We start from the raw sequence: 27,811 nt of genomic DNA, 5'->3' as shown, positions 1-27,811 counted from the left end.
CTGAGTAATGTCTTGGCTATTGGAGGTTTTTTCTGATTCCATATAAAACGAAGAATTATTTTTTCGAAATCTTTAAAGTATGACAGTGGAGCTTTAATAGGGATTGCATTAAAATTGTATATTGCTTTGGGTAGTATGGACATTTTAACAATGTTGATTTTTCCTAGCCAAAAACGATGGTTAGATGCTACCAAGCCGGTGGTAATGCCTTAACCATATGTGTGTTGTCAGGCCTGAGGGCCTCGTCCATCCTTGTCAAGGGGAGTGCTAACCTTCTCTCCTTCCATACAACACTTTTACAGAACTCTTAAGAAAACACATATTTTACCATAGAAAATATTTTGCCATGGACTTTTACTTGCTCTTAAGTAAGAATCCTTTCTCAACAGGAAGGCTTACTTTGTTTTCCAGGATATGATGTGTCAATAAAAGTCACATCCTCAGAGATTTCCTTTGTTCCTTTTGTAAAGACTCAGGACATTTCCAGAGACTCCTTTAAGCAAATCGTCACTTTCTAACTTAAATTCTTGTTATAGCATATGCAAACTTAGAATAAATGTTGATTTTAAAAGCTGCACTACACTGACCACTCTTAGGTACACAGTGTGTAGTCCTCTTAAATTTCCATTATAGTAAAATTCTCACTAAGCCACTTCAAAAATATTTAATGATTTTTAAAAATTCCCTTGTTTAAATCTACTAATTTTGACTTTACTATTTGCTTTAGTGAGTGTTTTATTTTTAACTCTTAAAAAATAAATGAAAAGCAGCTTTTCTCTCAATGTCACTATTTAATTTGTATTTATCTGTGAATGTAAATAACTCACAAAGTCATGACAGGGATTTGAGGCATTACTCAGGGTCTCTGAAGAGCCTCTGTCCTCTTCATCTTTACCGTATGAAATCTCTCGGAGGTCCATTACACTCTGCAGAGCCAACGGCATGGCATCCTGAAACCCAAGAACAAAGTTATAAGAGGGGCAAGTTCGGAGGTCATTAAAACTAAATAACATCCCAAATATGTGTTTCATTATCATAACCCTCTGTTACCACTGAGAGATTAAAGGAAAAAAAGGAAAAATTTCATGAATATGCTGTATAGTTAGGGTACTTGTAATAATCTATTTCCTGACTTTTCCCCCATATCACTTTCTCATAGTACTCCATATGAGACTCTCCTTGACTAAATGGAGTCTATTATCAATTCCCTCATTCTTTCCTCATGCAATTCTTACAAATCCCTCATTTTAAAAATATTTCCTCTTTACATCATCAGCTTTCTTTAGTGAATTTAATGCTCTCTTTAAGAGAAAATGCTCACATTTTTCTTGAATCAATTAGGTGAAAATACTAGACTTTCCCGTAGATGTCTCCAGGAGGCATTTTCTCCTCTAAAGGAACATAAAGGGCAGGCTTCCCTCTGCTCTCTGGCTGTTACAACTGTGTTTTGGTTTTCTTCTCACAGATGATGGCACTTTAGGACGAGAACAGCAAACCTGATTGTAAAATCAGTGTTCACATCCCATAATAAATAAGAACGGAATGATGCATCCCCTTATGTAACGTGGAATTTTGTCTCCAAATCATTGTGCTTGTCAACTGAATCCTTTGCTAGTGTGATATTTTATCTAAGAGGGTAAAAGTCTGCTACCAGAAATAGGTACCTAAAAGAAAACCTTGGGAATGGAAACGGCCATTGGTAACTGATTTGCAAGTAACTCTCCTAACTTGTCCTGTCTTATATGAACATGTTGTTCAGGACATTGTGTCCTCTTTATGAGACTCATTAGAAGAAACTCCTTACTGATCTTTCTACTGAGAATAATTTTAACTCCCAGCAGTTGGTTTGAAATTGATTCTCATGATGGACAGGACATCCTCCTAGGAGACTAGAAGTTTGTGGAGTTGTTTTTGCCTTGTAGCATAATGACATGGGAGTGTTGCATATTGGAGTTCATCTTACTTTGTAGTTTATTTTATTTTTCTTTGTACTGATTTTTGTACTTATTTTAGACAGAGATGTACTTATTTCGTACTTATTCTAGAAAGAGATGTTAGTACAATTAAAATTTCTGCTGCATATATAATTTTGCTTTACTGAAGTCATCTCTGTTATAAAGAAATCATGCTGATGGCCAGTGTGGCAGTCATCTGAGCAAAAGTCCTACAGTATGGTGATTTAGGCTGGGGAGAGGGTGGAGCAATTAAGGGGACAAAAAGCAAATCTCAGGTTTTCATATTGGTTTACTTTAAAAGCCATTTGCAACCTTCCAAATTTGATACAGTATCATTATATCAAAAAATGGTCACATTTAATCTTCATAGTAACCATGGAAATTAGTGCATTCTTGTAGAATTAGTGAAGACAGTTGTGTCTCACCTACCTGTATGTGTTGAAGACAGAATGAAATGTTCCTCACACAGTGCCTCACAGTCTTTTCTAAAGATCTAAATAGCTTTTCTTCTCTGTTAAAGGTATTGTCTTTCACCTAAAATATATAGGAAGTTATTTATTTTCATAATTTAAGAGAATCTAACATTTAAAAAAATAGCACCATCATATTAACCCAGCACATGAAAAAAATTCCTTGTTAATATGAAAACATTTTATGGTATTCTGACTGTCTTAACACAGTACTTTCTATGTTAGTACACAGCACAACTGATGTTCGATTAGTGTAGAAAAGCCACAGCATGCAGCTTAATTTGCTGTTATTCATTTTCGTATAGCTTTACCCATACCTCAGGAGATGTAGGACTGTAAAACTTTTTCTGCAGTTTTTAATAGCAGAGTCTATAAGTAGGTATTCATATTATATCACATATTGGGGTTTATAAAATAGCTGAATTTGAATCTTTTGGCTGGAATTTATTGTTTTTCTCATAAGAAAATATTTTCTTATTTAGAAAATATTCATAGATTCATGGTTAAAGAAATGCAATAATTGGCTTGGCGCCTATAGCTCAAGTGGCTAAGGTGCCAGCCAATACCCCAGAGCTGGCGGGTTCGAATCCAGCCAGGGCCTACAAAAGAATAATGACAACTACAAGCAAAAAATAGCCGGGCATTGTGGCAGTTGCCTGTAGTCCCAGCTATTTGGGAGGCTGAGGCAAGAGAATAGCTTAAGTCCAGGAGTTGGAGATTGCCGTGAGCTGTGATGCCACAGCACTCTACCCAGGGCAACAGTTAGAGGCTCTGTCTCAAAACAAAAAAAACAAAAGGAAAGAAATGCAATGATTATTTATGAACTCAAAATTGAAGGATGATTTGTAAACTTAGCAAAAATTGTCCTTCTGTTAGTTGTCACATGTGTGTGGTTATTTTTTTTTAATCTCAGTATATATTGACAACGATAGGCATTTTATAAGCTGTGGGAATTTCTAGGAGCACACACTTATTGCTATAAATGGCAAGCAGTATTTCTTGGCAATCAAAATGGCTATCAAGAAAAAGATTAGAACCAGCCTCATGGTGGCAAAATCTGTGTGAACATACAAATGTTTCTTGGAATAGGAATAGTATATGTTATTCAATTCAGCACAGGGTAATAACTGTAGATGTTCTTGGTTCATGTTTCTTAAGATGGTTGGTCTTAGTCCTGAATGAAAAATTGAAGGAGGCCAATTAGCAACTGATTTACATGTAATTCAGAAAATGGTGATGTTTTATTTTCTTTTTAAATCCCCTAACACTGTTTATCTAGAACATTTCTGATTAAATAGGTGGCAGAGTCCTTTGTAATCCATATAAAATCCAATATCCTCTGCCTTAGGATAACTGCACTCTAATTCAGCCTGGTGTATATAACAGTATGCAGGGCAGATTTTTTAAAATGCATTTTCCAAGGACCCATCACCAGATATTTTATTTTGTATATCTTGGCTGGGACCCATATGATATTGAAGTCAGAGGGTCAAGGATCACACTATGAGAAATACTTCCTATTTCTACTCCCTATAACCCAACCCTTTTTCATACTGTTTTCTTTTACTGGAATATGCTTCTATTCCTTTTCTGCCTTGCAAAATTCTGTTTATTTTTTAAAGACTAATTCAAATGTCACTCCTCTGTAAATCCTCCCTCCCTTCCTATTCTTCCCACTGTAGAAAATGAATTGCTCCCTCCTGTCTGCTCTAATTACCCTAGATAAGGATTTAGGTGATTCCTGCCACTGACGGATTCCAAGTGTTTGAGATTAAGTATTTTTGTCTTAATGATAATAATTGCTAACATTTATTGAACACTGATTATTTTCCAGACACTATACCCAAATCTATCTCCCCATTTTCTCATTGTAATTCTTTTTTTTTTTTTTGAGACAGAGTCTCAAGCTGTTGTTGCCCTGGGTAGAGTGCCATGGCATCATAGCTCACAGCAACCTTAAACTCTTGGGCTCAAACGATTCTCTTGCCTCAGTCTCCCAAGTAGCTGGGACTACAGGTACCTGCCACAACACCTGGCTAATTTTTGTTGCAGTTGTCATTGTTGTTTTAGCAGGCCTAGGCTGGGTTCAAACCCAGCAGCCTTGGTGTATGTGGCCAGCACCCTACCCACTGGAGCTATAGGTGCCACCCCTCATTTTAATTCTTATACATATACAATGGGAAAAGAAATAGCAGTTTCAGGAGGTATGGCAGGCATTCTTAATATTCTTACTGTCATCCTTTTGCTGACAAAACCCACACCTCTAGTATAAGTTGGACAGGTGGCCGCCCTGCTAAAAACTGTATTTCCCAGACTCCTTGCAGATGGCTCTGCCCTTATAACTGATTGAGGCAAACAGGACGTGAGCAAAGCCTTGGGTTTCATTTCTGAGTCTCAACCTTATAATATTGTCCTTGAGACTTGAACGAAAACATGCAGTAACCCAGCTTCAATCAGGTAGATGAAGACAATATGTTTAGAACAAGTGCTGGGAGAATGGGACTTCTGAAGGATCTCATGAAGCCGAATCCACCTGCACTCACATCTCAGGACAGTTGTAAGAGAGAGAAATAAATGACTACCTAATTTAAGCTACCATGCTTTGGAATCTCTTTGTGACAGATGTGTGGCCTTTACCCTAAGTAATATAGGGAGTTAAATAAACTTGCCCATGGTAATAGATAGAGTCAGGATTCAAGCCCAAGCAGTCTGATTTCAGAATCTATACCTTTTCATCTTTGTATCCCAATCTCTTACATAGTGCCTGGTACATGAGAGTTCAATACATGCATGATGAATTGAACAGAATCTTCCTCTTGGGTAATAGCTTTATACCCTAACTCTACCGATATTTCACCTGAGCTGCTGACAAGTGCAAAATTGATTGATTCAAGATTTATCTCTTCTCCAGTCCAGCCTATGCAGCTGATTTTCTGATTAACAGTAAAATGCTTCATTGCTGACAGGACATCCTCTCAAAAGATTAAGGGGAAAAATCTAATTAATATCCCTTCTGGCTACTTTAACTACAATTCACTTCTAGTTCACAATTGAAAAATAGAAGAAGCTGACGATAAATATGGTAAAGAACATAACAGGTTATTCAAAAGCCTGCCCAGAATTAGAGCCTGCGTATTGTTCCTCAATAGAGTTGTGTTGAGTAAGAAGCAAAATTCCACAGAGTGGGGCAGAAGTGTTTGCACTACATTTACACAGCCCTACAGGGGCTACAGTCACTTCTTAAGTGAATTTCCATTTCAATTTTATTACTTTTGTTTTTAGATGAGATATCTTGATTATCCTTTCCCTAATCTGTGAACAAATAACCATAAATGTCCCCAACTTCCCACAATACAGTTCTACGTTAAGAGGAGTAGCCCCCAAATGCAGTGGACCTAGAGAGCTCTTAGAAGGACATAAAGAAGCAAATAGAAGAATGATTCAAACCATGTGTTCTAAGAATGTCTGTTTGGCTACCATCTGGTAAATTCAGCACAGCCCCAGGAGGAAACAACAAGGCTTGCAAGGAAGAAGTTTATCATCTCACAGGTTATTATATGCCACACAGGGCCACAGGGAAGGCACCAGGCTTTAGTCAACTAGCAGAAAGTAAGAGTGAAGAGAACGTCTAGGCCAGAGTCTCTACTGGGGTTTCCTGGGGAAAGGCAAGGCAGGGCAGAGTAAATAGTTGAGAATTGGCTACTTTGAATAATTTCCATGGGCTTAAAGCTATAGGGGTTGGCTCTCCTTGCCTGGTACCTGACCTTGGATGATTTAAGGCTGGAGAATTACTAGCTTAGTGTGTAAAAGTTAGATAGGGAAATGGTTGGAACTACAGACGTGGAATTGGTTGGTTTGTATATGAAGTTTCCTTCCCAGCTGTTTGCTACCTCTAAGTATTGGCTAGCCTTGGAAGTGGCAGTCTCTCCTCAGCCAGGAAGGTATTTTAATATGTCAAAACATTATACAATAGAGAAGGTAAAAGGCATGATTAATACACCATACAGGAAGGAGTTTACATCACCTAGGAACAAAACATCTGCACAAAAGTAGGTCACATTACAAGGCAGTGACACAAAATAATGCTACTGATGGTGATGGTGGTAATGACAGACAGTGCATACTGCGGGCTTGCATACTGCACTAGGTGTTTTCTTCACACACATCATCTCAGTTAGTCCTCACAGCCAAGCCATGTGTAATACCAATTTATACATGATTACATTGAATTTGGGCGCTCCCAGACAGATATTTATTAAGCGGAAGAGATGGGGCTCAAACCCAAGTTTCCAGAATTTCAAAGACCCTGATCTTAATTTTTGCCCTTTGCTGACTCCTGCCCATATGAATAATACCAGGATTGGGAAGTAAGTGTATTAGGTGTTCAGAGGAGGAAGAGGCTGCTTCTATCTAAGTTGTCAGAAAATGCAAAGACTTGATGAAGGACAAAAAATTATAGCAGCTACCACAGCCATCTACAAGCAATGCTGAACCCACATATAGTTGCCTCTAGTTCAAACTAAAAGCCTTAGAGAAGTTAATACGTGATGAAAACAGGCAAACGAGAAGGGGCGTAAAAAGGACTATAGTATCCTAAGAACTGCCCTCCTACTGTATTGCTGTAATACAGTAAACACACTGTATTTCTACCTCAGTATCATGAGCTTTCTGCCCTGTGATTCTCAAAGTGTGTTCCATTGATCACTTATTTAAAGGTCATTAATTTCAAAATATCTGGAGTGTTTGTAAAAATATAGGCTTCTAATTTCAGCATTGAAGCAGGTGGAACCTTAGAATTTATCTTTCAGCAAGCTTCTTGGGTAATTCTTATACACATTAAAGTCTAAGAGCCTTTGCTTATCCATCCATTATTTAATAGTTGAAATGAAAGTGGTTCAAACCAAGCTAAAAGCTGACAAAGAACAGTTACCCACTAATACAATGTGCCTCTGGGGAGTAAGGAAAGATGAAGGAGATATGAGGTAGGCAAAGAAAATCACACTAAGTTTTGCATCTAAACCCTTTGTTTTTATAGGTGAAATAAAGATAAATGAATATCAAGGGAACCGTAAAGGAAGGAGTTATTTTTAAATCAGAAGTAAAACAGGGCTGGAAGGGGGGTGTTGCTTTGGGGGAGAGTATGTGCTGGTTGGTGACAAGTCTCAGGATTCCTGAAGCAGCATCTTTAGGTCACATGTCTTTATGTCCCTATCTTTCCTTTGTCTGCTTCCTGTGAAGACCACAGCCAAGACAGAGTCAAAACCACCCCTGCGAGACAGAGAGAGAGAGAGAACATAGAGTGTATAGAGCATTTACCTGGATTCTTGCCATCCTAGAATCTCCCTTATGAAACAAAACAAAACCTCACAAAAATATCAGTGTTTGTGTCTCTGGAAAATGTATGTGGCGAAAGAACAAAAATTACCTGTGATTCTCCTCTGGTCAGAATCTTTAGATGATTTGTCACTCTTTTTGATTTCTTGCTAATTGAATGAATATTCAGTTTAGACAGTTTGTCTTTAAGTGATTCATCCTCATCATTCTTCTTGTATTTCAAGACTAAAATGGAAGAATATAACATATGTGAAAACATGCAGCACAGAAAGTATGCGCTTCCTGCAGAGTTTTCAAGATGAGCATTTATATGGCATTTATAAAAGTCTTCATGTGAGTTTAACCCTCTGTTGCAGGTGCTATCTGCTCTGGTCCCACTGCCCAGTCGTGTTGCAAGTACTCAATGATCTTCAGAAAGTCAGCCATTCAAGGACACGAACTTCTCAGGGTTCTGGGTTCATTTGTTGCCCGTATTAAATAAATCCCTAATGCTAGGAAAACAGCTCTGCCTTTCTTCTCAGATAATACATCTATTATCTGGGGCTTCTGGAACGGGCAATCAGGACCAAACTAATTAAAAGGCAGTGGTACCCCACGTACGGAGACCTCAGGTCCCAGAGTGCCTCTCCATGAGCTGAGGGATTGGGGCAAGTTGAGTAGTTTCTCTGAGCTTTACTTACCTTAAAATCATTTTTACCTCTCATATTGTTCAAAATCTTACATAGCCCTAATATTCCGTTCTGATAAGAGTGTAGGGAGATGGACAGTGTTATGCACTGCTGATGAGGATTAAATCAACACAGTTACTGTAAACAACATTTTGGCAGATCCTAACAAAAATAAAAGCAATCATGGTCTGTATATAACCAGAAAGTCATGTAAAGAAATATAATTTCCATAATTAAGTATACAAAGTTTTTTTTTTTTTTTTTTTTTTTTTTTGAGTCAGAGTCTCACTATGTCACACTCGGTAGAGTGCCATGGTATCACAGCTCACAAGCAACCTCAACTCTTGGGCTTAAGCGATTCTCTTGCCTCAGCCTCCCAAGTAGCTGGGACTACAGGTGCCCACCACAATGCTCGGCTGTTTTTTGTTGAAGTTGTCATTGTTGTTTAGCAGTCCTGGGCTGGGCTTGAACCAGCCACCTTCAGTATATGTGGCTGGCGCCCTACTCACTGAGCTACAGGCACCAAGCTAGTGTACAAAGTTTTGTTTGCTGCAGCATTTTATCTAATAGCAAGCTATCAATAAAAAAATAGTTTAATAAATTGTGATACACTCATAATTGGGATAGTATGGAAGCAATAAAAAGGAGACAATATTAATTGGAAGAGCTGGGCACGGTGGCTCATGCTGATAATCCTAGCACTCTGGGAGGCTGAGGCAGGTGGATGGCTTGAGCTCATGAGTTTGAGACCAGCCTGAGCAAAAGTGAGGCAAGAGGGTTGCTTGAGCCAAAGAGTTGGAGGTTGCTGTGAACTATGATGCCACAGCACTGTACCCACGGCAACAGCTTGAGACTCCGTCTCAAAAAAAGAAAATATTAATCGGAAGAATGTTTATGATAAATGATAAAATTTTTTGAGGAAAACAAACTGTGGGCTGGGCACAGCGGCTCACACCTATAATCCTACCACTCTGGGAGGCTGAGGCAGGAGGATCGCTTGAGCTCAGGAGTTTGAGGTTGCTGTGAGCTATGAGCCATTGCATTCTAGTTCAGACAGTACAGCTAGACTCTGTCTCAACAAAACAAAACAAAATAAAAAACAAAAGCAAAACTGCAATACCATTAATGTTGAAGGAAGGAAGGAAAGAATGAAAGGGGAGAGAGGGAAGGAGGAGGGGACAGAGGAGATAGGAGACATAGAGATAGGAAAAAGAAAATTGGAAAAAGGACATGGAAAATTTGAAGCAAACTTAATAATAGGTTAGCTATGAAACTAGAAAGATGGGAGTGAAAAAATTTTACTCTTTAAAACTTCAAAATAGTTTAAGCAAATAGAAAAGTGGGAAGAATAATATATTAGCCATTATCTAACTTCCAGCTCTGCCGAGTCTTAACATCTTACTTTGTTTCTAATCTCTTTATTAAAAAAAAAAAAAAAGCACAGGCAGCGCCTGTGGCTCAAAGGAGTAGGGTGCCAGTCCCATATATTGGAGGTGGCAGGTTCAAACCCAGCCCCGGCCAGAAAAAAAAAGTACATAACTAGAAGCCTCCCTGATTCCCATGTTTGCTCCCTAAGGGGATTGTTATACTAAATAACATGGTTTATTATACCTTTATCTATTTTTATACTTTTATTGTGGATGTCTGGAATCATACAATGCATAGTATTATTTCAAATATTTTCAAACCTTATAAATATGGTACCATATTACACATATTCTTCTGTTGTCTGCTAATTTACTTATTTTTAAGCTTAAAATTCTGGATTTTTTGTGATTAACCTAATGGATACATATAATTTTATTCCATTAATTTCTATCTTCTCATGGTATCAATCTGTATAACATGCAGTTTATTTATCTATTATCTAGATAAATACATAAGCCTTTTTTGCATATCTGAACAATGCTAGTTACTAGTACGTATTGTTTTAAGGACATGCAGAAGAGTTCCCCAGAGCAGATACCTAGAAATTAATTTTCTGAGTCTCTGGTGTGTGGATCTCCAGCTTTACCAAATATTGGTAATATTGTTGTTCTCTCTGAAGTGATGATTCCAATTTATGAAACTGTTGATTAAGATTGAGATTTTGCACTTAGCATTGTCTTCTTTTTTGTCTTTTTTTGCCGGTCTTTTGGGCTGGGAATGGCATGTCACTGTGATTTTAATTTCTATTTCCTAATTATTAGTGAAGCTTAGCATTTTAAAACTTTTTGGCCTTTCTGTGGATTGCTTTTCACTACTAACCTTTCTCATATTTAAGTGTTTTTATAATTGATCTAATATCAGTAATTATATATTCTGGACAGTACTCTTTTGTATACTGTCTTTTCAGTTTGTTTGGTCTCTTTTACTTCATAACTGGCACTTTTTATTCTATGGATTTCTTTGTAATTTCAATTTATTATTACAAATATATTAGTTTTTAATAAATATTAGACATAAAAACAAAAATAAGTGAAGTGGTGGGAACAGTTAGTTCTAAAGTCCTGCTATTGCTTTTAGGTTGGATTGAGGTTTAATAACAGGAGTACAAGGACAATTAAGAACTTTATGGACACAAATCACACAGAGGGAGGACGCACAGCCTATCCCAATCCATTACTATCTCTGGATTTACAGGAATCATTATCTTTCCTGCTCTGAAATTTATATAATATAAATTAAAAACTAATTTTACACCTTACTTTACAGATATTATAATTAACAATAATTTATTAATTATAGAGAGAAGTATTCTTGCTTCCATCAGTAGAGAAATTATTACTGAAAAAATCTCCATCTCCCTGGACGCTAGGACCAGATGAACCCATCGTACTGGCCAGGCCCCTCACCTGGATAAGCCCCTTTCCCAGTTGCTTTCTGCACTCACTTCCCTGTGCTAGGGCTGCCCGGCCATGTTTCCTTGCCACACATACCTCCAGTGATAGGAGGGCTACATGGTATATGTACCTTCAGTCCATATATGTCACCAGCAATGCAGTGGCCTTAAATGAGCTTAAGTATACAGCTGTTTGATTTTTTTTTTAACATCATCTTCTCCTGGTAAGACCAACCCACACTCTACCCACTCCAGCATCTAACTAGATTTCAAATGATCATGCTCAATACAACTGCTATTTAGACATTCTGATTCTCAGAAAGATATACAAAACATTCCAGACATGGAAAACAACCAACTCATCATATCCAGTGGTTCTCAACCTTCCTAATGCCACGATGTATTTTCATTGTTATAAACAGGTTGCAACCCACAGGTTGAGAACCGCTGATCGTATCTCTTCCTACCTAAATCTTTCCTTCTTTTCAGTTCATTGATGTTAACATTAATGTCCTTCACAGCAGCAAAGGCGTCCTCCAGTGCTCTGTAATCTGGGTGGGAAGGAGGGGTAGAATTCCGAAGCTCGCACAGTAATAGGGGGTATTTCATCACACGCTGAATTGGTTTGATCATCAAAGAGCCCATGTCCAATAAGTTTGGTTTGCCTCTATAGTAGAAATAAATAATATGGGTTTAAAAAACATCACTTTATTAACTCCTTTTACTTTTGGGATTTTTTAATGATTACTCCTGAAATTATTTCTGTCTCTTGTTTCCTATATAAAATTTCTACATGAAAGCTAGTGCAAACAATGATAGAAAAAAAAAGTGAAAGACTCTACTACTAAATAAAACCTAAGAAAACCCAAATATATCTGTCCACTAAGAGGGGCTCAAAGCACAATTTTCGTCCTTGTACTTTTTTAAATAACAGTCTTTATAATATAGTGGGAAATAATTTCACAATGTATTTTTCCATGAAAGCCAAGAAAAATACATTTTCCCAGTGATACTTTTGTGATTATTAGTAAGAAACATAAACTTATTATTTAAAAATCTACATAGATGACTTACAAAGTATAGTCAAAGAAAGCATTGTCATCTCTCTTCCACCAAATTGAAAAGTTGCATTTACGATGGTTCAGAGGTTCTATTACAGTCCTCAAAAGAGATTTGTGATGAATGTGACTGTTGCCTAATTATTATCACCATTACTATCACTAATCACTTCTATCACACAATAACTTCCCATGTGGAACTCTTTAGCCACCAGATCTTCAAGTGACTAGCATCATCTGAGATGAAGAGAGAGCACTTCTGACTGGCCATGTAGTTCACAGGAGGGTAAGAAGCTGCAAGTAGCCATGCCGCTGTCCAGCCTACTCTCCGTGATCATTCAGCCAGAAGTCAGTGATTTCTAAAAGCCTCACTATGCCAAGACAAATAAAGAGACAGTATTCATAGGAAATAGAGACAATGTTTTCAAATCCCAATAGGTGGATATTTCATACCTCCATTTTTTCAAGTACTAATGGGTAAACAATAGACCACATAATTAAAGTAGTAAAACAGATGAAAAATGTTGAACTGAATTGGAAAATTAGCATCATTAGAAAAGGTGTGAAGTCATCTTACAGATTATCTAATTCAACTCTTCATTTGATAAATGAGAAACCAAGGAACTTTAATTACCACATGTACATGCACATGTGCATGCAAACACAGACATGTGCACACACACTCTCACACCAGTCACTATCGCACCTTCGCGTTTGAGTGTCATCATATCACTTAACACTATCTGCAATCATTTTATTTTCTTATTTACCAGTTTATGATCAATTTCTCTGTCACACTATCTCCAGCATGACATATAATGTTCTTCTCAATACATATTTGTAGACCGAGAAACGATAAAGTCTCAGATTTTCTATAATGTACATTTTTATATTGAGTTTTTAAAAATTGCATATGGTCCTGAATAAATGACTGAGGAATTTTGTTCACATGCAGATAAAATGATAGCGTTTTAGTCTTAGACACTAAAACTAAAATAAATCAAAGGCAACATTGATTTAAGAAAAAAATTAAAGGTTTGCAAGGGAGAAAAGAGTTGCTTAAATAGCTTTATCTTGTACTTCCTACTCATTTCTGTCAAATTTATTAAGGAAGAAAGGGAGGGAAGTAAGGAGAGAGGGTGATGGTGAGGGAAGGAGAGAAAGAAAATGAGAAAGTGAGAGAGAGATTATTGGTTTCCAAGAACACAGTGTGAAGTGTAAATCTATTATAAATATTGAGAAAATAACAACTAAAATGTATTTTCTAACTGATGGCGTATCAGTAGCAAAACGTTTGAATATGAAGGACAGCATTTTCTTATGTATCTTAAACAGGGAATTTTTTTTTAACAATACAGTTTAGATACTTAAGTAGAAATAATTCCCATAAATAAGAAACAAGTCAAGGATATAGAAATAAATCATGTTATCTATATGAATATGATTAGAATTTCTTTTTTGTTTTTCCTTTGATTATCACTAATAGCAATTTATTTAATCTTTGGGAAATCACTGAAAATATTATCAAGATATAAATATAATTAAACATTTCAATAAAAGAAAATCTAAGCTAATAAGATAGCTTATTAGCATGGCCTATTGTTATACATATACTTTTCATTTTTAATTACAAAAAACATAAAACCCAGATATATTGAAGGATATACTTGCATCTTTGAGCTGCCCTTTTTGATTCCTTATTTAGACCTTCCAAAATACCAACCTAGGCTCTGTAGTTGTGTCCAAATAGTGTTATTACTTCTTTTTTCATCATTTCTTGGCACCAGAATTATACATATTCTCTCCTTTTCATGTTTTAAGTGAGAATAGTAACAATTATAAACAATTATTGTTTTTTTAAGAAAGCATCACAAATACAAATCCTAAACAAAGCATTCTCCAGAAAGAGAAATCTCTAGACACTTTTGACTTCAGAAATACACTTTGGACAGTTCCCAGCTGTGAGCAATGATGTTCTGATATCTGCATCACACAGACAAGCAATATAGCAGAAAAGATAGTGGATGTGTTATGTAAGATAATGACACTCCATGCATTCAGTGCCACAAAGTTCACCCCATCTAATCTCACCCAGTTAGATTAAGTTCTGATAATGACACAAGGCAGATGTGTGACATGTCCCACAGCAGCCAGATAGCCAGTTATCACATGTCTCCCTCATAATAAGTAACAGAATGTGTAACACTTTCCCATACATCTTGGTCTGAAAACTAAAATACTTAGTTAATTTGCAATTCTGTTTTATTTTCCTCTGTCTTATAAATATTTTGGAAAGTATTTAGTACTTAAGTAGCTATACTAATCTCATTATAAATTATTAGTGGGATTTTACAAAATCAAGTAAACACAGCTGTCTTTTTTTTTTTTTTTAGCAGCACAGAGTTTTTCTATGAAAAGCTACACATTAAAAATATAAGAAAAAAATTGCACAATGAAAATAAAATTGACAAATAATGAAAAAAACTATGTTAAAAACCAGAAAAAATCAGATATTCAATACAGTAAGGCATATACTACTGTATTTTTTTAAATTTCCTCTATTTTAGGACAAGTATCCTAGATATTTATTTTATAGGCACAAACATCTATACTGTTATTGAAATTTTAAAATCTAGTCTCCTTTTAAAAAACCTAAGTCACTTGTAAAGGAAATTGTATACTGCTATACAAATAAACAAATAGCATTTGTCATGAATAAAAGATAACTGTAAAATAAATACAAAATTATTAACGAATTTTAGGAGATGTAAAGGCAATATAGAAATGGTAACAACAGAGAAAATGAGTGATAATGAGAAGCAATGTTTAACCATTTCTCAAGCTTCAGATTTCCCATAGCAACACTGAAAGCTAGAAAACAATGACTTATCTTTAAATTCTAATGGAAAATGATTTCCCATGTAGAATTCTACCCCAATCTAATTATAAATCATGTGTGAGAGTAAAACAAAAACATTTCAGATATAAACTTCTTAAAATTTTACTTGCCATGCATTCTTTGAGAAGTAAAGTACATTATTGAAGGATACATTCCATCAAAATAAGAGAACCAATATAGGAAAGGGGCAAAAAGAATCTCTGGGGTGGTGGATAGGAGTGAAGTTTTTAAAAGTTGGCTATGCCTAGTGTCAACAGTCCAAGCTCAATAGGTCCAGAAGCTCTGGGAGAGGCCTTTTTAGGGAGAGGACACTGATAGTATGAATTTTGCATCTGATTGTCTTAAAACACCACATAGTTAACTGGCCTAGTATGAATTTTGCATCTGATTGTCTTAAAACACCACGTAGTTAACTAGCCATTAGTTCGGCCTTACAGGTTAGTGAAGAGAAAAGTAAGAAAATAAAGAGGAAGCAGAGAGAGAGGAGAAGGAAGAGGAAAGAATGGAAATGGTAGCTGACAGTCATTAATTCCCAGAAAAACAAGCAATCATTTTGCTCCAAGTTTTAGTTCTGAAAAGAAATTTGCTCATCACATAATAATTCAGATATTATTGCTTTAACCAAACTACAATATAACTTCATAGAATGAAGAGATAGAAAGGGTGTAGGGGTGGGGTGGGGAGGTAAAAGGTAGAAAAGAGAGATAAATTCTTTCCTCGCACGGGGCAAGTCAATAGATAATGCCTAAAAAGCAAAAAAAACAAGCATATTTTTAGAGCCAGAAAGATAGATACCAAAGTAGTCAACTACAAGATGTGAAAATCGTATATTCTGAAGAGGAGCGTTTAGGGGCAATAGAAGAGGTACTACTATTATTCCTGACAAATCTTATAGAACGATTTTGCTACTTAAACTGTGGCTACATAACATTTTTTTAAAAAGAGAAATTTTTTTTTTCTTTTTGACATGCAGTCTTACTCCCCCACCCTGGGCACAGTGTGGTGGCAGCACTGCAAACTCAAACCCCGGGGCTCAAGAGAACCTCTCGCCTCAGCCTCCCAAGTAGCTGGGACTATAGGTGCCTGCCACAATGCCTGGCTAGTTTTTCTGTGTAAAAAGAAAAAGGTTTTTAAAAAAGGAAACATGCAAGAATACTCCAGAAAATAATGGTGGAGAAAAAACTGCTGAGCTAAGATTAGGAATCCAGTTGTACTGGATAGTAAAATAAATTATAAAGACACTCAAAAAAAAAAGTTTGGTGGTATTACACATAGAGATTAATGAGTACACAAACTAGAGAATCAAGAAATAGATACAAATGTGTATGGAAATTAAGTACGTGGTAAACATGACATTCCTATTTAATGGAAAAAATGAATTATTCAGTATTAATGTTATGATAACTAGCTAACCATATAGAAAAAATAATAAAAATGTGTTTCTACATCATTATTTATACCAAAATGATTTCCAGAGAGATAACATACTTAATTTAAAAAAAATGAAACCATAGAATAATTTTAAGAAAACATGAGATTACACTTTTAAAAACTAATGTTGGAGTTTTCTAACCAAGGCACAAAATCAAAAAGCCACATTAGAAAAATATGGTAAATCTATTTGAAAATCTAGTTCTCTATCTAATCTGAAGCCAGCAGACAATCTAATACATACCCACGTAAGAGGAAAACTCAATTCAATTCAAGTTGAGGGAAGGGGAATTAGGGAGGGAGGACAGAAGGGAAGGGAGGGGAATTGGTGTGTGTCCACTGACTGAACACAATGTGAAGGTATATGGCACTGGGTGCAGGACACAACTACAACTGGGACTATACCTAATAAATGCAAGCATTGTAACCTAGCCTGAAATAAAAAATGAAATAAAATAAAAATCTAGTTCTGTAAAACTGTGTAGATTAAAAACAAAACCAGAAGCAGTCATAAACTATGTTAAAACTCAAAGGATAAACTGGAAAAATCATTTATACTATATAAGACAGATAGGAGTAATATACTTGCTAATTAAAGAGACATTATATATCAATTACAAAAAGATAACATCCTAGTAATCATTTTTAAAAAGCATTTATTAGAGATGACATACAGATTGTTTAAATACACAAGAAAAATGCTCAAGATCATAAGTAATATAACAATATAATTTTTGGCCTATTACAAGTTTATGAAGATATAAATATTTATTGTGTCTAGTGTTGGCAAGTAGTGGATAAATGAAAAAGTCATATATGGGTAATGAGAATATAAATTAGCTCAACTTTTCTGAAATTTTCAGGCAGTGTCAAAAGCCCTTTGATTGAACAACTCTGCTTTTAGAAATTCATCCTAAAGAAATAATCAGATTATTGTATAAAGATAATACATAAAAATGAACACTTAACATCAATGTTTATAAGACAGACACAATTCAACTGTCAATAAGGGTTTAGTAAACTAACTTATATATATCAGATAGACTATTACACAATTATAAAACAATAGAGATTTATATTATGAGCATGGAAAGGTATCTACAATGCATTGAAGAATGCAGGAAATATGCCTATTTTAGTCAACATGTGTGTGCATAATGAAAAAAACTACAGTGAAATGAGATACTCATGGCAATGTTAAAATACTTAACTTTGGAATGTGACCACCAATTATCTTTACTGTTCCCATTTTTTTAATTATCTTTATTTTTCAGTGTTTCTTCAATAATGTTAAAAATACAAAGACAAGAGAAAATAATATTTTAAGATTAATAGGAAACCTAAGATTCAGAGGTGGAATGGGGGGTTAGACAGGGGACACAGACAGAACGGAGTAAAAGCATGCAGAAAACAGAACAGTGCATTGGAGAGAGTTACATTTAGAATAGGCATCTTTTTCTTGCTTTAGAACATGGGACTTAGGAACTTGCTTGGGAATTCTTTGGTGGGGGATTCTATGATTCTTGTTACTTTAATACAGTCTGAATAATCTATTATAAGATTATAATTCAAAGTAAATATTTTAGAAGTTATATCTTTGACTTTCTCTGTATTTTTTTAAATGTGGATAAGAAAAAACAGACAATTTTCAGCTGCCATTGGTAAGAGATTTTTTGGAATGTCATTTAAAAACCCTTATCTCTTAAATGCCCTTTCAGCTGCAACATTCCTGCCCTTTACCACTAAGGAGCCCAACAATTACACAGCACTTGACATTGCCTTTTACCCTTTCCTGTAGCAGCATGTGTGCTTCATGACCTGAGCAAGAGAAACACAAAGGGAAATAATTCATGGCCAACTTGACTTTGATGTTCATCGAGCCACACACTGTGACTGCTCTTCTTTTTTGGTTCTCTGTGTATAGAATAGGCTAGAGGAGGCACACACAACCTGGCTAACTCCTGCACAGCAGGATTGCTGCAAAAGCTAGGGCCCCTTTTTTAAGCAAGTGTTTCAATGTAATACCCTGTTTGTGTTAGGTATTCTGTGTGTAGAATCTATACATGTTAATTGCACTAAGAGGAATACTTCCCTCTCCTCTGACTCTCATCTCTCTTTATTTTTTGACTGCGAAGACCTAAGCTTTAGAAAAAGAAATCTAAGTAGAATTAGTAGCACATGAAGCTCTTTAGTCACTGATTTATGTGAAGCTCCAGTCCTTGGCGCAATGCCAGGGACACAGGCATTACCCTGGGGCAGTATCACCCCCATCTTCTATCTTCTGTCTTTGAAGAGAAGATAGAAAGGCTCATCTCCTCTTCAAATGGAAATGATTTCAGAATTGGAAACTCATAAAACAAATCTACTCATATCTGTTTATCCTGCAGGATATTTTTTCTTTTTGGAAGAAAAGACTTGGTAAGTGAGAAAACTTGTTCCTTGTTTGCTGTTCATAAATATCAACTTCTCAACTCATCTGAGGTATTTAAAGCCTTGGTCTACCTGTTTATATGATGCCTGATTCCTCCACCCCAGTCTAGAAATCTTTACTTACTATTGTTCTGCACCAAAGCATAAATGACGGGCATCTATAGCTAAAGTTAATATGATTTCTTTTATACATTTTTTAAAATAAACACACACACACACATACACACAGATACCTGCTAGGATCTCAGAACCTTAGAGTATTGCTGACTACGATAAGCTAAACATGTGTCTTTCAAAGTCCTGGTAAATTTGACTTTGCATTTAAGACAACATCATCCATTCAATATTAATCAGTCTATACATGCTTTTCTTCTCTAAAAAAAGAGTGTATGCATAAGTATATGTTGTTTTATAAAATAGTTTTGATATTGTTATAGTGATTGACTATTTCATCTTAATATTTCATTTCTATGTTATATATGTTATAATTTTTTTCTCCATAAATCATACAAGAGTCTAAATTAGAAGAAACTCAATATTTTAGTATAATACATATTTGTATTTTGTTATGCTTTAACTTATGGGAACGTCAGGAATATTATGGTACTAATTTGAGATGTTAAGTGTTTTTGGATAGCATAGTTAGGATTCCTGACATATGTATGATGGGAAGTTCCCAAAGAATTCCTGTCACCATCAAACTTAATAAATTGTATATCAGGATTCTTCCCAAAAAGTATACTAAAGTTTATGTATAAGTGAGATCACCTCACACAAATTAGAAACAAAGTAATACCAAAATCTGATGCACCAGTGATATTATATCTGGGTTAACTGCCTTTGAAATCCTGACTTATTTATTAAGAGCAATACACATATTTGTAAAAACCAACAATTCTGATTTAGACAGAAACATTCAGCAGTTTTTTCTCATGATTTTTATATTTGATTTCTATTATTAAAAAAAGTACTTACTCTTGCACGTATATTTTCCTGTAAAAGAAGAAAAAAAGCAAATTCATGTAAATCCATATATTTGGGGTAATATGCAGCATTCATAAAACTTTTTAATTTTCTTACATGAAATAATAAGTAATTTTCATGAATGCTCTATAGAGTTAACCTCATTATTTTATAATCATGACCCTAAAGTTTTATTTTAGTAAATATACTATTTTTGCTTCTCATTTTATATAAGATTAAAAACTGTTGATTCAGATTGCCGTTAATAAATTTGCATAATTTGAAAATAAACTTAAATCTTTGTTTATAGTATTAAAAAAGATCTATTAAACATGGCAATAGGGGAAACCAAGATGACAAGATTACAAAGGAAATGTTTAACTGACTTGCAGGAAACTATCAAGGGCTGTATATCTCTGTACATCTCTGTACACACTATAGTGTTACACAAATGAACAATTCACCGATTCAGTAGAGAATTCTCACAAAAGCCTTCACTCAGCATTGCTAGTTTTTTTGGCTTCCTTTTTGCTCAAGTAAAACTGAAATCCTTCCAAGGAAAAGCAGTATATGATCCGCCTCTCTTTCTGCCCACTCTCTACTTCCTAGCACACCTCCTCCCCCAGTGTGTAGCCACCACAAAGCCTCCTCCACTGTCTAAAGCTGGTCAGGGGTGCCCTTGCCTCTGGCTCTTTGCACTTCCTGCTGCTTCTGTGGGACTGTTCTTCTTCCAGACACCTCTGTGGCTTATTCCCTTATTTTTTTCAGATCTTTGCTCAAGTGTCCTTCCCTGGAAAGTCTTCCCTTACCAGCCCTTTAAAGATTGCATCCTACTTCACCACACTGCTTATTTTCCATTGCCTGCTTTGTTTATCTCCCTAACACTTGTCACTTACTAATATGTTATGGATTGTTCTTATTCAGTCTATTGTTTATCCCCCTCACCAACAACTCTGGGCAAGGATTAAGCCTTGATTTGTTAACTGCCGTAGCCCTGGTACCTTAAAAACTGCCTGACATTTGGGGGGAGCATATTTGTCAAATTAATTATTAATTAAAAAGTGGAAATTATTCAGGTCAAATTTAAGGAACAAGAAGATGGATGTTTTTCTCTAAAAACCTCATGTGGCTATAGAGAAATAAAATAATATCTTGTTTTTATTGTCTGATCTCTGATTTCTGTGATCCTCTGGTTTCTGATCTATACAATGAATGTTAATATCAAAGATTTTATGACCTCACCCCATAATAGTAGATGGTCTTTTCACATTTAGTGATTCAGAAAAAATTTAATGATAATTACCTGTGCTAACCTGTATAAATTTTAATGGATTGAAGACATTTATTTTCATTAATCCAAGCACTTTGTATATGTGGAAAAAAGCAGTGTTTATGTGTGAAGCAATTGTTTCCTCTATCTTCAGACATGTTATATAAATGGTTTCCTAGGTATCTTGAAGTAGCTAGGTTTTGCTGAGTCTAAGATCTTCTAGTTGAGAATCAAGAACAGAATTATAATTTTTAAAAAATCTGAAACTGTCACAATTATAGGCAATTGTTTACAGCTATTTGAAGAGTTCTACTGCAATGGAAGAAATTACACCATCAATTGCCCTCTTGTCTGATATTTCCTCCCAGTCATTTCTTTTAAGCTCTTTTCTTTCCCTAATTTCTATCCTACAGAAGAATTTTATTTGCCCAGTATGTTTTGTGGATCACAGAGCAAAAAACTTGGGGAAGAAAATGAATAAAAATAAAAATGCAATTTTCCATGGAAACAACCTAGCAAATACTGTGATCATTGACTTACAAGATCACAAGAAAAGAAAAGATTGTTATTTTAACCCCAAAAGAAAAATGTGAAAAAAAATTCTATTTTATTTATTTCAACCAAATAAAACCTAAATATTATAACATAAATTACTGCCGTGTTTAATATTTGTAAAAAAGAAACCTGAGGGGCTTTCCATTAGAGGAAACCACAGGCTATGGAGTAAGGGCTCTACATGAAAACATCTCTTTTTGATTTACTCATCATTTTAAAAAAAATTTCTCTTTTAGTCTAAAACTTTCCAGAAGTTGATCCCAGCAAAGGATAATTGGGAAAGGAGGAAGTAAACTGTGTCCACTTACCCTTTTATGGAATATCTACCACTGCATTTCCTACCTTCACAAGATCATTATAATTTGATTCACCATTAACAAAAGTTGTTATCTGACTATTCCTTACGATTATAGTCTTTTTTCCAAGATGATGCCATAAAACAAGGAACTGAAAGAATTTCCCAAAGGGATTTTAATTTTCACTTGGAGCACTCCGTTAGAATAGTAAGTATAAAATGTGGTGAACAAATTGAAATGCATTCCTCTAGATTTCAGATTGCATGAGCTCATAGCTCCCCCTCTGAATGGAGTTAAGTAATGTGAGCAGCCAAAGAGCCCAGATGACTAGCAGTTAGAAATTTTCCTCCTGAGCATGATGGACTTGTTTAGTAAGAAGAAAAATAGGTAAGTTCAAAGCAAGTAGAAATGAAGCTAGAAATAATGTCCTCCATCTATCAGAAAAACTTAGAAGATCTCCTTCTTTGTTTATCTGTTACAAAATAAACAGATCTTGAGGGGCTTTGAAATGCAGCAGCGACTTTGGTTGTGTTTATAAGTGGAAAAACAGAAAAAGGAGGCCGCAGACAGGCTATTCTAAATATAGCTTCCCTTACATTTATAGCCATTCTCTTTTTTACTCTCCTCAGACAGATCAGAAACCTTAAATAACCTCAAAGAGGCTAAGTAATCAGATCAGCAAGCAACTTCCATAACTTTAGAGACTGGATTAATACAATATTTCACACAATCTTAGGGTCCCAAAGCAGTTCTTTAAATACTTCTTGTTGAATAAATAAAAACATGGAATTTCCAATTTGTAGGCTATAGATGCAGATGTGTATCATGCTTCTGGATAGCTTTATAGTCTTTTCTTTTTTAAGATCTACAAACTCTGAAATTACTGCTTAGATTGTATGGATATTGATGGGAAAAAAGGCCATCTGCTTCAGAGAAAGCATCCAGTACTGTGAGTATGATTTCTTCCTCTGATGTAGTTTTTAACTTGAATTTGTGTGGAAAAACCACCTGAGGGTGCTTGTTAAAAGTGCAGATTCTGCACTGAACCACCAGCAATCCTGTGTCTTTGGTCTAAGGCAGAGCATAGGAATCTGCACTTTTAATTCACATCCTGGGTAGATCAGGCACAAGGGAACTCAGACATAGAGAAACAGAGCCCTAACATTACAGAGAGATTCAGCATTATTTTTTCTTTTGAAAGATAATGGGCTTAAAAAAAAATAACCAAATGTTATAACCTTGAGTCTGTTACAGAAACAGGCAGTATCTCTGCCACTTTTTTAGAAATTAGTCTTGAAATGCACCCACTGGTGACAGCTTCTGGTGTTATTCAATTAATTCCTTATTAAAATGTCCACATGGTTTTGTTTATCTCTGCGGCTAGGGGCTGTGATCTTGGGAAGCAAGAAGTATGCCTATATATTTTAAAAAATATTTTCAACATTATCTAGCACTCTATAAATATTTAGTAGGCCCTCAATAAGCATATTTTAATTTTGGTTGAAATGCAACTAAGTTACTTTAAAATCTACTTTAGCTTCTGAGGCATGAAGCCACCTCTCTGGTGGTTATTGCTTCAAACCAAGTTGTTCCAGTCCCCCCTTGCACGGTATAAAATGGAAGCCACACCTAATATTCATTAGAAATTGGCATCTGCACTTGGGCTCTGTTATTCAGCCACAAGGAAGAAAGGCAGAGCCACACTAATAGCTGACTGATTACTTGGCAAGGGAAATCAAGCCCTTGGGGTGTTCCAGATTCTCTTTGGCCTATAAACCTGTTTGAAAACCTGTTTCTCAGAATTTAAAGCTTAGCTCAGTTGAGGTCAGTATTATAGTAATGTCAATAATTCTACTATTCTCAGCCTTCAGGCAGACCTGTACTATTCATCATTAACTTTATTTTCATGGAAAGGCAACTTTGGGGAAAATAGCTCTAACTTAAGCTATTTTATTTTGATTTTCTTTCCCTTAAGAAATAGTTCTGCCAATGTGACTTCTTTTGATTTTTGGGCTTTCTAAACCTTAACATCTTCTTTCTAGTGCCCGAAATTATTACCTAAAATCAAAATGGTTCTGAAATTTGGGACATCACCAGAACTTGAAGCATTTAAAAAAAAAAGTCAAATAGGCCATTGAGTCTGAAAGTAATTTTCAGTAATTAGGACATTATGAGGTTTCAAGACTACCTCTGCCTGTAACTGTGATCTTGGGAAGCAAGAAGTATGTAACTGCTTTTTCAGGTATGGTATTGAGCTAAAAGCCTGGTGGGATATTTTGACAGAGTCTATTCTTTTCTTGGTGGAGTTAAACATTCAATGAATAATATACTAACTTTCACTCGTCTCTGAAACAGACATCTCCACCTCTGGTGAGCAGTTAGGAGCATATGTCCAAAGTAAATTAACCACATCCTCTCCATTCACACCCAGGATAATACTGTAATTTTTTCTGAGGAAAATAAGTACTTGGACATTTAGAGTACTTTGCTCCTGATCTATGGATTTGTTAAGACGAATACAAACTTCAAACTTTTGCCTTTCTCTGAATTGCTATGCTAACACTGAATTAAACAAAATAGTGAGAAATAGTTAACTAGAGCTACTTACTTTCACATATTATATTTAAGAGTTATCTGAACACATTGATCTCCTTGTGGGCAGGGTATAAGTCTTATTTTTGTTTTCTCAGCACCTAGAACTATGCTTGCCATAGCACAAGCACTAAATATATGCTTGTGATTTATTGACTTGAATATATTCTTTTCCTTGGTTAGAAACTGCGGTAATTTAATGACCAGTAGAGGGCAATAAAGTTGAAATTTTATTTATATATTTTTAAAAAATCATTGAGCTCAGTTTAAACAGGTTTTCAGACCTAGTTTTGCCCTAGAAGGACTTCTTCCAGCGTAGTCTCCTTACTTCACTTTAATGTAGCTGCACACCTGTCCTAATACATTGGAATCCCTATTTCCATCCCGCCCATCTACCCTCCAACTACCACTATACAGGGAATATGCTAGAGTCAGACCCATATGATTGATTTATTTTTATTTTATTTTATTTTATTTGAAACAGAGTCTTACTATGTTGCCCTCAGTAGAGTGCTGTGGCATCAAGCTCACTGTAACCTCAAACTCTTGAGCCTAAGCAATTCTCTTGCCTCAGGCTCCCAAGTAGCTGGGACTATAGGTGCCTGCTACAATGCCTGGCTTTTTGGGTTTTTTGCAGTTTTTGGCCGTGGCTGGGTTTGAACTGACCAATTCCAGTATGTGGGGTGAGTGCCCTACTCTTTTGAGCCACAGGCGCTGCCCCTGGCTATTTTTTGTTGTTGTTGTAGTTGTCATTGTTGTTTAGCAGGCCCAGGCCAGGTTCGAACCTGCCGCCCCAGTGTGTGTGGCCAGTGGCCTAACCACTGAACTACAGGCACAGAGCCCATATGCATTGATTTAAATACCATGGCTCTCCCTGGTATTGGGAGCTTGGTTGGTTAATTGCTGGCTTAATCAAGATTATCTGAGAGTGGATAATCCTTTTTTTGTCCTTTTCTTTTCTTTACCTTTTTTTAAAGAAATGAGGTCTGGCTATGTTGCCCAGGCTGGTCTCCAACTCTTGGCCTCACAGGATTACAGATATGGCAACAGTGGTAACCCTTCATAGTGAGAGACTCTAAGAGAGCCAAGAGGTAAGATGTGGAGTTAGGGAGGTAATTTTGGCTTTACATTTCATGTGGTAGGTAATTATATGTAGTAAGACATTGATTTCAGTTAAAAGAATCAACCCAAACTCATTTGTGCATATAAACAAGATCACAAGAAAATATAAATTGTAGTTAGTAATAGGTGATGGAATAGCAAGATGTTTTTTATCTTATAAATATGTACTTTCTTATATTTTTTCAGATTTTTATAATGAATAGATGCTTCTTTCAGAAAAATACATAATATGTAGCCCCTCTCATCACTGTTTAAGGGCTGAAGAGGGAAGGCATGACTAATTGTTCTGAAGCTAACTTTTGCAAGCCTGATTTATCTTTGCCAACCTCTCCAAAATGAGTTTTGAAGAAGGGGAGGCGTATTCAGAGAGTCATAGGACATTCCCCTAACTTTATTAAACCATCTGCTCCAGTGGTCATGGGGCCATGTGTTATTTTAATATTCCTTTAATTATATGGGACCAGGCAAGTTACTGTAGCTTTAAGAAGGGATTTTTCCTCTACATTTCATATTTTTTGGTATTGCATTTTTCAATCTCTATAGAGCTCTGAATCTTCTCCCATGTTATTTTTAGTTATCCTTGAAAAAAAAAAGTCAATCAGGGCTTCTGGTATGTCAGCTTTTCATAAAGGGAATGCAAAGTAGAGATCCCAGCAAGCCTCATAAAACATAGGATTTATGTGAGACCTTTCATCTACATCCATTTAAAATGTTCCCTGCTAGGCAACTGAGAATAGATGGGAATCATCATTTGAAAAGGCCTTACTTTAAGGACTGGATACAGTTGTTCAAATGTTGCTTCAGCTCTTCCTCCTTTTCATAGGACTCCAGTACACCATGCGCTTCATCATGATGATAGCAGTAGATTTTGTAAATATCTTCCAGTGGCCCTTTAATCTGCAAGAATACTTCTCCTAATAAATGCAAAACAAAGTGAAATGACATCGAGTCAGACCAAACTGGTACTTCATATGTTCATTATTCAACAGTCTTTAAGTAGTCAAAATATGGTGTAGGTCCTGCTTTATCCCCAGATTATTCAAGTGCGGTAGAAAACATTGAGTAATTTTTTTTGTTCTTTTCTTTTCATTTTCTTGAGTTTCTTTCCTTTTTCTTCCCTTTCTCCCTTCCTTCTCTGTTGTCTCTCATTTCCCCTTTTTTTTCCTTTTATAAAACAAAGGATGCGGAGCTTAACAGACAGAGACAGCAGAAGAAAGCTGGTTTTCTCAAAGGTGACCAGTTGGTGTGCAGAATCGCGGTTAAGAATAGCAGTTTAGAGTTGGCCTGTCAGGATCTGTATCAGGCTGTGCTACAGACTGGCTTTGTGACTTCAGTATGTTATTTTAACTCTGAACCTGCTCTTTCATCTATAAAACAGTGACAATAATAAATTCACTTTCATAGGATCATTATGAAAATTAAGAGAGGTAGTATATGTAAAGTTCAGAGTACAGTGTATGTTCATAGTAAACATGTTCATGATTAAAGTGGAGCAGTTTTTATTAATTTGTTAGAAGCAAATAAAGTGAAATTTCAAGTGCTAGGTAAGTAATTTCTCAATATTTATTCCACTAGAATTTTTTTAGGTTATCTAAAAGATAAGCAATAGAGTTTAGAGAAATAAAATATTTCCTTATGTGTGATAATACAAAGAATAGAACATTATTCCTTTTAAAAAGCAATTGGATACTATGAATCAAGGTTATGACTGTATCTTCAGAAAGCAACTTGGTGGTGTCTAGGCATTTAATATTCTTTTTAATATCATAATAAAATTCAGTCTATAATTGGTAGTTTAAGTAGATATTGGACAATAGTTTGATTTAATCACTCACTCTATTACTTAAAAATGAGTATAAGAATCCACTGACCAACCCACCACATAATAGATGATTGGGCGACAAAGAAGACATATGTGACAGGGTCAGTTCTCAAAAATATTGCAGA

At 35.6% G+C, this 27,811-nt stretch overlaps 1 protein-coding gene and 1 non-coding gene across 2 annotated transcripts in view; both read right to left on the bottom strand.

Annotated features, from left to right (window-relative positions):
- Nucleotides 1–27,811, bottom strand: part of ARHGEF38 (Rho guanine nucleotide exchange factor 38) — a 126,284-nt gene that overhangs the window by 19,935 nt on the left and 78,538 nt on the right. The window contains exons 4-9 of the mRNA XM_003796338.1: nucleotides 26,631–26,778; nucleotides 20,042–20,059; nucleotides 11,716–11,915; nucleotides 7,851–7,984; nucleotides 2,385–2,489; nucleotides 828–950 (exon numbers count right to left, since the gene is read on the bottom strand). Of these exons, the coding sequence (XP_003796386.1) occupies nucleotides 828–950; nucleotides 2,385–2,489; nucleotides 7,851–7,984; nucleotides 11,716–11,915; nucleotides 20,042–20,059; nucleotides 26,631–26,778 (728 nt within the window). The remainder of the gene's footprint in view (nucleotides 1–827; nucleotides 951–2,384; nucleotides 2,490–7,850; nucleotides 7,985–11,715; nucleotides 11,916–20,041; nucleotides 20,060–26,630; nucleotides 26,779–27,811) is intronic.
- LOC111727390 lies at nucleotides 169–294 on the bottom strand. The gene has a single exon (XR_002774954.1). It is a non-coding gene; the product is annotated as a U6atac minor spliceosomal RNA (small nuclear RNA).

Source organism: Otolemur garnettii, unplaced genomic scaffold (assembly GCF_000181295.1).
Source record: "Otolemur garnettii isolate 467f Iridium unplaced genomic scaffold, OtoGar3 scaffold00103, whole genome shotgun sequence".
Taxonomy (NCBI): Eukaryota; Metazoa; Chordata; class Mammalia; order Primates; family Galagidae; genus Otolemur; species Otolemur garnettii.
This window is presented reverse-complemented; position numbering and strand designations above follow the sequence as displayed.